General features: G+C 40.1%; 1 protein-coding gene across 3 annotated transcripts in view; it reads left to right on the top strand.

The window, feature by feature from the left end:
- Positions 1 to 13363, top strand: part of LOC118406238 (SKI family transcriptional corepressor 2-like) — a 15382-nt gene that overhangs the window by 214 nt on the left and 1805 nt on the right. Inside the window, exons 1-8 of one of the 3 annotated variants that reach the window (XM_035806165.1) lie at positions 181 to 349; positions 592 to 750; positions 10604 to 10794; positions 11155 to 11199; positions 11513 to 12083; positions 12325 to 12742; positions 12953 to 13042; positions 13235 to 13318. In XM_035806165.1, the coding sequence (XP_035662058.1) occupies positions 628 to 750; positions 10604 to 10794; positions 11155 to 11199; positions 11513 to 12083; positions 12325 to 12742; positions 12953 to 13042; positions 13235 to 13318 (1522 nt within the window). In that variant the 5' untranslated portion in view covers positions 181 to 349; positions 592 to 627. Of the gene's footprint in view, positions 1 to 180; positions 350 to 589; positions 751 to 10603; positions 10795 to 11154; positions 11200 to 11512; positions 12084 to 12324; positions 12743 to 12952; positions 13043 to 13234; positions 13319 to 13363 lie in introns of those variants that run through there. The other 2 variants (XM_035806179.1, XM_035806174.1) reach the window with 2 other exon arrangements.

Genomic DNA, 13363 nt, shown 5'->3' with positions numbered 1-13363 from the left:
CGAATCTGCGTTCTTTTGCTCTTAACTTTTATCGTAATATATTCACTAATGGTTGTAAAGCTTATTATCCTGTTTTGCATGAAGACCTATGTTGGTGATTATTTTGGCATCCTTTGATAGGCGCCGTACGTTCCCGTACTTCACAAAACGCGGCATGCGAAAATAGCTTTACCGCTATGTTATTTACGTTTTAGACAATAGCAACGTTGCATTTACATCTCGAACTGTTACGAGTTCGTGTGCGGCGCGTGAACACCAGCAGTCGCATGGTCTCGCGGCTTCCACTTTGCGCTTAGGGACTCTAGTTATTGCCGAAAGGAAAGCTTTGCTGTCTTTGCAATACCCGCAGGTATCAAAATTATATAGCTATTCTAACCAACATGCGAAGTTCAATTTCGCAGACGGTGAATCCTACCGCTGCCGTTTTTTGGGTGAGGGGAAGTCGTAGTTTTGATTGGGTAGGATATTCCCGACAGTGCATTTTGTTTTTGTCCACTTTTACAACCCTATCAACTTAACGACATTCAGCTGCGCAAGAAAGACCACATGTTTCATGTGTAACGTTACGTTTGCCGTGCTTGTGTCCTGCAGCAGCTATACTCGACACCAACCCAGTGACAAGCGGCCATGAATCCCAACCCAGCACCCGATAACTTGGACGTGGTGCCCACGGAAATTGGGGGCGTTGAACTCACGGGCTTCAGGATTCTGGACACAGAATACGTTTCACTGCCAGAGATACGGAATAAGGTACAGTTCCACGTTACTTTTGACGTGCATGTGATTTTAGTTGGGCGGCAACGTGTGTGGTGGTGCTACAGTGCGCGCTGCGCGCATGAATTTCTGGGGCGCCCAGATCTAATCCCTCCCTCAAAAATCCATTGAATCGATGATAACCGCATCTTCCTACCGCTAAGGCTCCAGGAATATTTGTCTTGCTTTCTGCATAATTGTAGTGACATTAAAGTCGGAAAGTTAAATTTAATGGGTGCTTATCCATGAGGAGGCGAAATCACGCTGAGCAGGCATGATCACTGCCAGATGCCTGCAGATTTGTCTTCTCCAGTATTATGACATTTGTCACAAATTGTGACAGCACTCATAAATACACTAGTGACTTCACAGCTACATTCCTACCATTGCATTTTTAAAAATGACTTGACAGGACAAGTATGCAGTCATCTTCACTGCTACTTTGCATGTTTATTTCTCTCTTCTCGACTCAAGGCTTCTGTTTTCATGGAAGTTTTCCAATTATTAAAAGACAAGGAATAAACCATGGTAACTTTAGTAGTTACTTGCCATCACTGGTCAATTTTACTAAAACACGCAACTTTACCAGTGCACCTGTCCATTTGGTATTTATTTAACGTCTTATTAGAAAGAGGTGTTGCTTTCTTCTGTTTTCAAAGACTGACCTTGGCTCCTTTGTGTGCACTTCTGTGTTTGGTTAGATATGGTCTGGAAGTTTAGCCGTCAGCCAAGGTTACTGGACTTTGATATGGACTTTATCTGTGATACTATGCATACTTCTACAACATGTTGTTTATTTATACATACTTGGTAGGGAAAAGACATTTTGTGACAGAAGCCAGATTTTTTTCCTTGATGAACTGTAGAACTGTTGGACAGATGATGGAAATATTACATGAACAGCAAGGTGAATTTCAGTTCAGCTTTTTAAGATATTAACTAAAAAGTTCAATCAGACAAGAAGTGCAACATTTCTTGTATGTTCGTGGGTGAAAAACCTAGATGGGATAGGTATGTTTCTATTAACATCCAAGTTTATCAGTTAAACTAAGTAAGCAAAAAGTAGTTTTTAGGTGTGTATATCCCTAATGTTTTAGTCTTTGATGTTACATTGTTTTCCCTAGATACAACCACATTTGCATAAATGTTTTTATTGCCATCACTATCAGATATATACTGTGTCCTTTTGATTACTCAAGATTTATTCTCCAGCTGTCAGGTCCTTCTTTAAAGGTCCGAATATCAAACTTAAAAGCTGGTTTCAAAGTATGTACTATTGTGATGCCTTTGTCTTATCTCACCTTCTTCCTTTCCTGTAAGCCTCCAGAACAAAGACAAAGAATTATCTGTCTGCAGTGTGAATTGACTGATTGATTAATCAGCATTCCAGATCAGCTTGGAATCTCACAGGCACATTTGAATGCATACATTCACACATGCAAATCTCCAACCTTTCAAGATGCATCAGAATACAATAGGTACAGGATGCAAATCTTAGCTAGATTTGAAATTTAAATCCTCCCAACCAAGGATTCAAAGCTTAGGAAGGATAACAGATTTTTATCTGTGTATGTAAGGATCACACAACAGACGCATGAGGTATAGCTACATACTGTGTTACAGAGAATTGTGTATGTATGGCATTATGTATAATATGCCAGATTGCATTGCAGTTTGTTTTGTGTAGCCTTCCACAGTGAGTGGCCTTGAGTGAACACTCTTGTTTCCCCAGCTTTTCTATACAAAACAACGTTCCTTGTAAAACTAACCATTTGGTAAGCAAACGTAGCGCCACTGAAGTGTTCCCATGCAAAACCCAGGGAGTGAGACAACAAAGCACAGCAAACAATGTGAAAGAATTAGATGTAAGGTTAGATGCGTCTTGAAGTATCACAATAACATCCTTGAGGAGGCAAAGAATTTTGTCCATTTGGCACCTCAGAATTGATTTGAAAGACTATTTGACAGTGTTGAATAGAATAGAAATTTGTCATGTCTTGTCAAAAGGCTTCAGGAAGCTGTGAAAGTAAAGTGTGAACCCCACCCGCTCTTCATTGCACAAAAAGACCTCATTTGAATAGTGTTGATTTTTGCAGCCCTTGTGTTTGACATATCCAGTATAGAGTACATAAAAGAATGCACAGGGTTATCAAGTGCCAACATTTGCATACGAAGCCTGCCATTCACCCATGAAATGTGTATTAAAGGCTGCGTTTCCCATCTCCAGCTCTGACTAAATGGTGAAGAGTAACCAAACACCATCGAATGGTATATCTACATAAAGCCTTGTTGGACTATAAATAAATACCTCAGTGGTCAGCTTTCTGACTATCCAGGTTTAGTACAAGGCATGTAGAATGTAACATGAAGAGAGAGCTTCAACCATTCTTCTGATACTAGTGATAGCTGCTCATATGTAAATGCGCCAAATATGACATATATGTGACATGTTTTTCACTTTGTGATTCAATGGGCCCTGAATGCAAATGTGCCACAGGCTGTTACTAAATTATAAATGATATGAATAAGAGATAAACAGGTAATATAGATCCCTGTGAATAGAACTATTGCCTTTGGTATGACTATCAGCTAACAGCTGTGTAGCCTCAGGCCGGCATATAACTATAAAATGAGATAAAGCCAGCTTTGGTTGGGGACTTTGTGATTACACACAAGACATTGCCTAGATTCTAATTTCTATGGACATGTATAACTTTACAGCATACCAATGTAGCAGAAAGATGCCAGGGATTCATTCGGAACATCCTTTATGGATTCTAGCAGGGACATGGACAGTTCACATGTGGTGTTACTTCTCACATTCTGACAGAAGATTTAGTATTGGATGATTGTATCAGTGTGGGGGCACATTCTGAAGAGGACATCTTTGGAGAGTGTAAATTCTTATTTTGCATTTGGTTACGAAAGTTGGTCCGTTTCTTTGCAAGAAGGAAGAAATAATGTATCTTTCCCCAGGAGTGAGTCATCATGAATAAATGCTGACATGTTTTGTTATTTGTAATATTTCTTTTTTTCTCATATGGAAAGCTCGGGCCTAATTTTAGTAAGATTACTATTGTTATGTGTTTGATAGATATTGTACATGATGTATCTTTGAGATATACTGTGGTTTCATTTCAAAGGTTGTTTTATCCCCATTAACATTGAAGAGATCAGTATCCTCCAATCTCAAAACATATTTTACCTTGACTGTTGGATGTTCATATTCGAAAGTCAAAAAAAGGAATTCTTTCCATGCAGTATAACAATTAACATGCTAAATCTTTATGAATAGAATGGCTGATTCTGTGTGCGATGATGGATTGTGTAAAGCTGCTAAAAGTGTACATGTTTTCCTGTTCATTTTTAATTTTCCAGTTTTGCTAAGAGCTTTGATTTTGATTTAATTTGATTTTGATTTTGTTCAGTTGAGAAGTAGTTGTTGTGAAGTAGGAATTTTCCACCAGGTGGGAACTGTAGAATTTCAATTCTTTGTTATTTGTCTTTTGACAGCAGTGCCTGGAAAGTGTAAATAACAGTGTGAAGTGTTGTGTTGTGTCCCAGGGTCAAGTTGATGATAAATCACTTGTCGGAAGGGAAAGGTTTCTGTCCTTGGGAGGGAGGCTGGGTGGACACCTGGTTCCACCACATCACCACAAGCCAAACTGACACTGATTTAAAAGGGAAGATGTGGATAGTTCATAACTCATGGTCACGGCTTTACCGTTTTTGTATTGGCTATCTTGATCTAGTTTGAAAATTTAATTGGTAACCCAGTAGTACTAATCAATTTGTCAGGTCCATGCACTTAGATTTGAAAAAAAGATAGCTGCTTTTCATCTTTCTATTTACGTAACATTCCAAGGTTAGTTGTAACAAAATTTTTGGCTTAAATTCATTATATTCAAGATATGGTGATAGGGACAATTTGAATGAGAATGAGAATTTGGTTATTGACAACATTACTTAACCTTTATTTCTAGTTTGGAAGAACGAAATTACAGCTAAATTTGAATGAACCAGAAAGGAGTTGCATCTAGAATAGAATAAGCCATGGCCATGTGCAGATAAGGGATGCGTGGATGCTGTCAGTGTTCATTTCTTGTCAGTTGTATTGATGTAAACATTCCTTGTGAAATCCTGCAGCTATATTGCAAGCAAGGCTTTGTGCAAGTATGACTATGCTGCTATGGTGGTTATCTAAAAATATAGAAAGTACATGAAAAATGTATATAAATGTTAGACTAACATTTTGTTGCACAGGGCATTCGTCCGCGGTTACCAGGAATGCTTAAACTATAAAGTACTGAGCTGAAAATAGGTTTAGAATTAGATGTTGAATAGAAATCACCCTCAGATGGATTGTCCATTCAGGAGAAGAAATTTCTTCTGTTCCAGTCATCTGACTTTGAATTGAATGTGTCGTTCTATGTTAGGTTTAGTACTTTTTATGACCTGCCATATGTTGTCAAGATGTAGCGGAAAACAAATGTCTCACTGTCCTGGGTGTATATACTTCTGCATCTCATGTATACACAGACAGTTTTCACATTATTGATGGGAGTCCTGTTTGTTTGGTAAACCACATCTAGAATTGGGTGGATTTCATTGCAGAGATAAGTACTTTCACAACTTTGCTGTAGGTCTATGGTAGTCAACATTGTCATTGTTCTAAAGATGCCCAGTATCCATTGGGTAACATAGAAGCATATGTATAGGCTGCAAACAAATGTCTGAAACTCAGTAAGTCCTGAACAGAGCTGGCCATGTAGGAACTCCAGCTATGCCTACAGTTTTGGTCTATCCCCTTTCTTTATACTGGTGGGTGGAGGAAGAAGGTGTGGCTGGATAAGATCATTAAAAAGCCATCTTCCAAAGAATTCAGTGATACCCATCATACCAAAGGTTAATTTTCTGGGCACAGATGGTGTGAAGTTTGGCACACTTTTCTGCTGTCATCCTCCCTTCTGTTGTTTGTCTACCCCCACTGTCTCAATTCTCAACCTGACACAATATCTGTAATTGTCTTGACATGAAACAAAGAAACAGTAATTTTCACATCTTCCATTCTTGTGTGACATGCAAATGTCAAATGGAGGAAGTTGACTGCACCATTTATGACATATTTAAATGAGAAAGAAGAGCCCCCAGATCCAACATCTGTGCCTGATCTATAGGGTATCATTAAACTAAATGTCCTCTGTAAATACTATCAGGAGGAGCCTGTTACTAATCACAAGCAGCTCTGTAGATTGGCCTGTGGGGTCCATAATCATCCCAAACAAACTGATAGGGTAAACATAATACTTTCAATGTCTTCTACATTTCAAATGTTAAAGAGAGATTTGTGGATGTGATTGTAAAGAATAACAGTGCTTTATGAAATCAATGTTGAATTTCGATTCCAAGCATTTTTGTTATGCACATACATTTATTCATCACTACTACATGATGAATAGTCTCACCAACAAGGATGAAAGAGGACCTCCTTGGTCTCACACACTTCCATCAGGTTTTCTACCAGATTGACTGAAAATTGTCTTTGAACAAAGGTTGGATGTATACATGTGTTATGTAACTTATTCATTATAGCTAGTCAAGGACTCTGTCATTGAAAATGGTGACATCAGTGCAATATATATAAGTATGAGAGCCAAATCCTTGTGTGTATATATAACTGTTATGTATTTCCATCTCCTATTACACTGAGTTAGGATATCAACTGAGGACAGAAGGGTCATCATTTCATGTTCATCCAGTTTTGCTGTGTCTTAAGTTCACTGTTGGCCTCATCAAATTCAAAGTTAGCCTGCATGACTTTGATTCACAGAAATAAGTTAAGTAGGTGATTTCCTTTCATTCTTAAGATTATATATGTTAGGAAACCTTTCACCTCACAAGACATCACAGTAAGGATTTTGTGTAGTGTGACACATCCACCACTGTTCCAAGAATCTACTGTTGTAAATGGAAATCATGGGGGATGTGACTGGGTCCTCAGTTTCAGCTCTGATTGTTTTTGGGAATTGCAGACTATGTAAAACAGTTGTTCAAATATATAGTGTTTGTGTAGATGTTTATTGTCGGTTGGAAAAGTTTACGATTTTCCACTCAAGAAAAGAACAATTGCTTTTAAATAGTTATATGTTGACCGGTAGGAATGCATTACCTTAGACCGTTCCTGTATTACTATAAATTACAATCGGTGAATCATATGGTCCTACATGTATGGTGTAACAACTTCAGATGTTCGGGCGTCTGTCAGAAAATAGAGTACAACAAATGTTACCAGTAGTAACAATAATTGTCACCATAAATGTAACCATCAGGCTTTCGGTAGGATTCAGTTCCAAACTCTGTATATAATAACCCAATTTAAGTGTCCTGGGCTCCTGGCCCTTACATTGATCACCCTATTTTACATTAAGTAAAAAATGGTAAGTTGCTTTGGATACCTGCTGTTGCTATGTTTGAATAAAACAGATTGGTCTTTGTACTGTGAATTGCTGAAAATGGAAGTAACAAAAACATATTGTCTGAAACAAGATGCAGACTGTAATATTTGTACAATCTTCATTCTTAATGTTAGTAACATTCCTGTATTATTCTAGGTTGACATTACACAGTAACATATATATGCAATGCACGCTTGGTGCAAAAATCTCATTTTTAGACTACATATATTTTTCAACATGGCGTCCATAGATGTCACTCGCGTGGGAAGCATCTATAGATTAGTTTGCTCTGAGCAATATTAATGTGCCATTTTAGTCATATTGAATGCCTCTGAGTAATTGTTCCTCTTAAAGCTGGCACCAAATTAGAAATGAAATATGAATTGTAGTTATCTGCAGTATGTGTCCTTGAATTCTTCTATCATTGGAAATCTTCCTCTCTTGTGTCAATAAGTGTTCAGTATAATTTGCAGTGAGATTAGCTGGGTGGATGTGAACAGAATTGTTCCTTCAGCAACAATTTAGATGGTAAGTGAATTTCAACCGGAGCCAGAGGACAGGGTCTCTTTCATTATTTTATGCCAGATTGGAAGAAAACATCATTTTCTACCTGATTCTATTTTGTGGATTGTTTCAGTCTTTAGTGTTTGTTCATCTGTGCACATGTATATATGCATCAGCAATATCCTTTGCCCTTTTGACCTGATCTTTTACCCTATTTATTACTGCTTGAAAAGTCAGTCAAAAACCCTGAAGGGATGAGAAATGGTAGGATGATTCAGTAGCAGCTAAGATGCATGCATACCACTTGGTCCATATCAACCCACAAATGTCAAGTAGGTTTTGCTTAGCTAAACTAATTCAATTTAAAAGCTTCCTGTGTGCCTGGGCCAAATATTTTGTGCCATGACGTAAAGATTTTTTTAAAAAGGTAACTACTCCTCAGTCTGTTAATAACATGATCTGCAAGACACCTTCAAAGTTGCAAGTTGTCCTGATGTTTTTTCTGCTATCTTTTAAAATGTTCTCCACAAAAATTCAATTAGCTGTACATACTTTATTCTCTCACCTCGCCTTGTGAAATCTACATTATTGTACATGCTACTGCTATGGTAATGTATGTTATGACCATCTCCTTTCTGAACCCAGTATTAAACCTTTTTTTTATCTCTGCTGTAAAGAAGAAGAATTGGGGTGCTGAGGTGAGCCCACAGCGGGGGAGAGGCTAATGTCCACATTAGAAGCATGTTATTTCATTATACTAGGTTCTCATGGCTGCTAAATTATGTTGTGCAGTGCCTTTGTCAGGGTAAGTTTTTGGATAATGTATGTTGCAAAGTACCAATTGTTTTCATTCAAGCTGGCACTGGAGATGTCAAAATTTAGCCTAAGGTTTGTACAAGATTTTTTTTTCAAAACAGGACAGTTTTTTCTTAAAGACAGTTACTTGTAGTAATGAAAACATAGTAAAGGCTTTTATTTATCTAAATGGTTTCTCTCTATTTATTCCATATAATGGTTGGTGCTTGTGTTGTCCAGGTTACCAATGGTCATGTTTTTATACGTCCTGTAATGTCCAGACCACGCACATGGATACATTTGTACCAGGGAGATAATGACACACTATTCATGCCCTGTTTGTTGCTGTGCAAGTAGAATTTAATATCAGCATCAGATATGTTTAGATAGATCTGTTATCTCAGGTATAGAATGAGCAGTGTTGTGAAGGGAAGATGATAGTGAAGTACTAGTATGTCAGTCTCTCTGTCCTTACATGACTCTCTTTCTCACTTCCAACATAAATACAGAAAAAGTATTGTATTACATTTTAAACCTTGAATCCCACATGTAGTGTTGTGCACATCTCTATTTGATATGACACCTTCCAGTGTGCTACAATATGGTGACTTGTCCGGGCATTAGCTATGGTACTAAAATCTCAACTTTGGTGTATAGCAGGGTCGCTGAATGATGAAACTTTCCCATGGTTAGAATGGGTGTGTCACAGGTTTTTGTCCCATGAAGTTTCCTTTGACCCTGTGAGGTCAACCATTCCACCCAGTGCATACTTCAACTGCTCCTTCTCTATATATACTAATCCTATTGTGGTATGATATTTCATCTGCCGTTGCATGATGATGTACGACATTTGTGAGAATGGAGCTTTTCTGTAGGTAATCATGTGAAGGCAGTTCGATACTTGCACTGAAAAATGATGTTGAGGTAATGTGTATTTTCCATCAGAGGTCAGATGTCTTTGAACTGGGCAACTCTTGCATGAAATGACCTTTGCCACCACATTGCCCAGAGTGACCAACAGCAGTGAGCCACAACAATGGTGGCTCAGAGTAGGCCCCAACCTGACATTGTCTGTGAGTTGGGCCAGTGCCCTGGTCCCTGACCAAGTCTTGGTCATTTGCCAGGGTCTCGACCTAATGCTAAAGGTTAGCAGAGACCTCTACAACACCTACTGTGGCCAGGAACATGTTGTGTGTGACATAGAGGGAGAGACTTTGTTTAGCTGTGTGAACCAGTGTAAGATATCACTATGAAGTGTTTGCACAGTTCTCACTGTAAGGTGTGCCCTTTTGTGGTAAACATGTGCTGACCATGGGAACTTCCCAGATGGCATAGTATGAAGGGTATTGTTTGCCTTGTCAGAGATTACATGTATCCTATTATAATGCCTGGCTGAAATCTTCCCTTGTCCCATTGTGCAGCTAATGTTGAAATGTTGGACCACACTAGAGTGGACTGACGGGAGGCTGGGAGATTTCAAACTAAAGTGGAGCTGATGAACAAAGGAGTGGGAAACAAGAATGTTTCATGACACTTGATATTACACATATACTCATAATATTGATCCATGTAAAAAGCCTGGTATGCAAGGTACACACAGAAAGGCAATACAGTTGCACAAGCTGTTGTTATTAAATCACATTTCTTTCAACAGTGTCACAAATATAGTTTTGATATCTACTGGCTGCAGGCTTTTGTTGTTCGTTGTCATGTGTGTTCCAAACATAATTTAACACCATTATGCATTAGGCAATCAGTGTTTAAATGAATCAAACAGATTGTAATTACCAACTGAAAATATGCATTCCTGGATAGTAAAGTAGCCAGTTAACGTTGTTGCTCTGTTCTCCTACATCCATTCTTTTCGCCTTGTGCCAATCTGATATGCTCATACACTTCATGGCATTGTATGCTTCTTTTGAAACAATACAAAATCAATGTTGGTAGCACAGCTCCAAGCAAGAAGTAGGAAGGATAGTGACTGTGCTACATGCCTTGTAGTTTAGGTTCATGTTTTTGTAGCTATAGTTTATAGTGTAGGAAATTTCTTTTAAGTTTGAAAGTTCTCTGAAACCTTTTTTCATTTGTTTGCCAAGGTGTTATACAAGTCTCCAGCTCAGATCTACAACAAGCAGAAGCAGCTGAACCTGCAGAGTGCATTCCCCGTCTCGCCACGCCAGTTCATGATCCTGAAGGAGCGAGGTGCCGTGGACCACAATGCCAAATCTTGCTCCATGATCTCCAAAGAAGATGCCGAGAAACTTTGTCAATCCTTCCGAAACTACAGGTCAGTCCTGGGATGTGCCATTATTGTTAGTAGGGCGTACCAGTCCAGACCATTCAGGTTGAGGGTCATGTTAAAACAGCAGTCCCATGTTCTTCGTCAACTTGTTTGATATCTATGACATTAGTCTCCATGGAAAATGATATAAAAGGTAGCTTTTATGTTATTTATGCTTTTCTTTTGTCTTAGTGTCAGATATTTGAACTGAGCTTCTTGTGTTAGATTACTAGTATTCAATAAGTAGTGTATTTTTGGGGTCAGAACCTGTTCTTGTAAAAAGCTAGTGTAAGGTATGTAACAATCTTGAATTATGTATGTATCATTCCAATGTTCAAAACCTTTTCTGTGTTCTTATATCCACAGGAGCAGGAGCAGGATTGGCTCGCTGGGTTCACCTATTGATTTCAGGTAATACAGATACCATCTCTTTTTAGAGCACAGTCAATATCTCTTACATCCCTGGATATATGTTGGCATTGGATTCTATTGCAATGCAAGTAATTTCACATTGGTCATAATGGATTAGTAGTAGATTATTTATGAATATTTATTTCAAGAAGTATATTTATGAAATTCAAATGAGTCTTACCTGTAATGATACTGTTTTGAAGAAATCTCATAGAAGCTGTTTACTTTAGCATGTGTTCTTTGTGACACATTAACTTGTCATTATTAACGAGACATACTGATTGAGAGTGTGATTGTTGTGTCCCCCTCTCAGGGCTATCATGAAGGCATCTTCCCTGCAAGGCTTCCCTCTGGCTGAGCTGGCAGCTGCTCAGGCTGCACATGCCCAGGCAGCAGCCGCAGCTGCAGCCGCACACCATGCCTCCTCCGCCCCGATCACCACCCATGGCAACACGGTGACCACCACGGCCAACGGCAATCCCCCCACCACACAGTACCTGGGCGGGTCGACCCGCGGGGAGCTGGCCGACGTCATCTCCGTGCTGGACGACGAGCTGGACCAGATGGGTTCCCCGGGCATGAAGGGGCAGGATTCTCCCTCCACCCCTGCCACCACAGCCTCTAGCAGCCCCGGCCACATGGCACTACCTCAGCTCTCCCAGCAGGACCTCGCCGAGCGGCTGCAGAGCACCATGGGAGAGCAGCTGTCCATCAAGCACGTCAGCGAGTATGGCGTGCAGCAGGGCAGCCTCATCCCCAAGTACCAGACCCGCAGCGACTCCAAATGCATCATGTGCAAGACTTGTGGCATCTTCTTCTCTCCGTCCGCCTTCCTCAAGCATCTGCACGATGAGTACGGCAAGCGCATCGAAAGCACCGCACAGGTTAGTCCTGACATTGTCCACTAACAGGAATGCACTCACATAGTAGAATGTGATATCAAAAGGTATGTTGTGGGTACAGATTGTACAGATTGTCGTTCCTGTGTGGAGATGTAAAAAAATGAATATATTAGATCAACACAAAAATTTCATCACCTGCTATTGTGGGTTATACCAGGGCTATGAGGCTTAGGCCTGGAGTAAAGGCCATGGTTGTCTTTAACTTTCCTCAACCTTGTTACAGGTGTTGCAGCTAGACTTAGAGAGCCCATCCGAGGAGCAGTACAAGTTGTGGATGGACTTCCAGCTGAAGCTGAAGGGGAGTCTGTACCGGAAGCGAGCCCTTGCCATGCAGGAGCTGGGCATCATGTCCCCCGAGTTGAAGCGTTTCTGTGGCAACAACGAGAGCCCCATGCCTCTCACCACGGCCAATGTGGGAAGAAGAAATAACATCTCCTGTGAAACCCCACCGTCCTCCATGCTTGCTAACCACACTCAGGGAGCAATGATGACCAATGGCCTGCCCCAGCTGCCCCAGCCTCTCAACCTGGTGCGCAAACCCTCCCCGCCAGGAAATGTCCACGCAGGAACCAACGGCAACTCTCATGGGGAGCACCACGAGCCACACCCCACGGCCGACGGAAACACCTTCAAGAGAGAAGGTTCATATGGCCTATTTTACCTACATCTTCCTAGAATCAAGTAAATCTAGAGATATGTTTTGTTACTCCATAAACATAAAATTGAAGGAATTATGTGGTGATAGTGGCTTCTTTTTTACACATAGATTTATGCTTTCGACTGTCATTACCCTCTAAGATGTATTCTCTGTGTGTCTTGACTAAAAATGTTTTTGTGTTTAACTATTTCAGACCCAGTCTGTATCCTGGAAACAGCTCAGGAACTGCTCGCCCTGGCTGCGCACAAACTCAGACGTGTCCGTGAGCAAGAGGAAGGCTCAGGTAGGAAATGCTCCACAACTAATACAATGAAGATCTTCAAAGACGTTATCATTATGAATTAACAATATTTCTGTTTATTTACATGACTAGTATGTCATAATGGTAATATGTAGTGAGTCACATGGCTAATATCAGATCAGGGAAGTTAGGGTTGCCAGATGTAGAAGTCATATGTTACTGTTGTGTCCCCAGACCATGTAGGGGAGTGGAAGACCAGGTACCTACAGGAGAAGACTTCCAGAGAGCAGGCTGAGGAGCGGATCAAGCAGCTGGAAGGTAACCCCTCCTCTTTAAGTCTGTTACACTAGAACATGCCTGTTA

The sequence above is a fragment of the Branchiostoma floridae genome, chromosome 2 (assembly GCF_000003815.2).
Source record: "Branchiostoma floridae strain S238N-H82 chromosome 2, Bfl_VNyyK, whole genome shotgun sequence".
NCBI classification, from domain to species: Eukaryota; Metazoa; Chordata; class Leptocardii; order Amphioxiformes; family Branchiostomatidae; genus Branchiostoma; species Branchiostoma floridae.
This window is presented reverse-complemented; position numbering and strand designations above follow the sequence as displayed.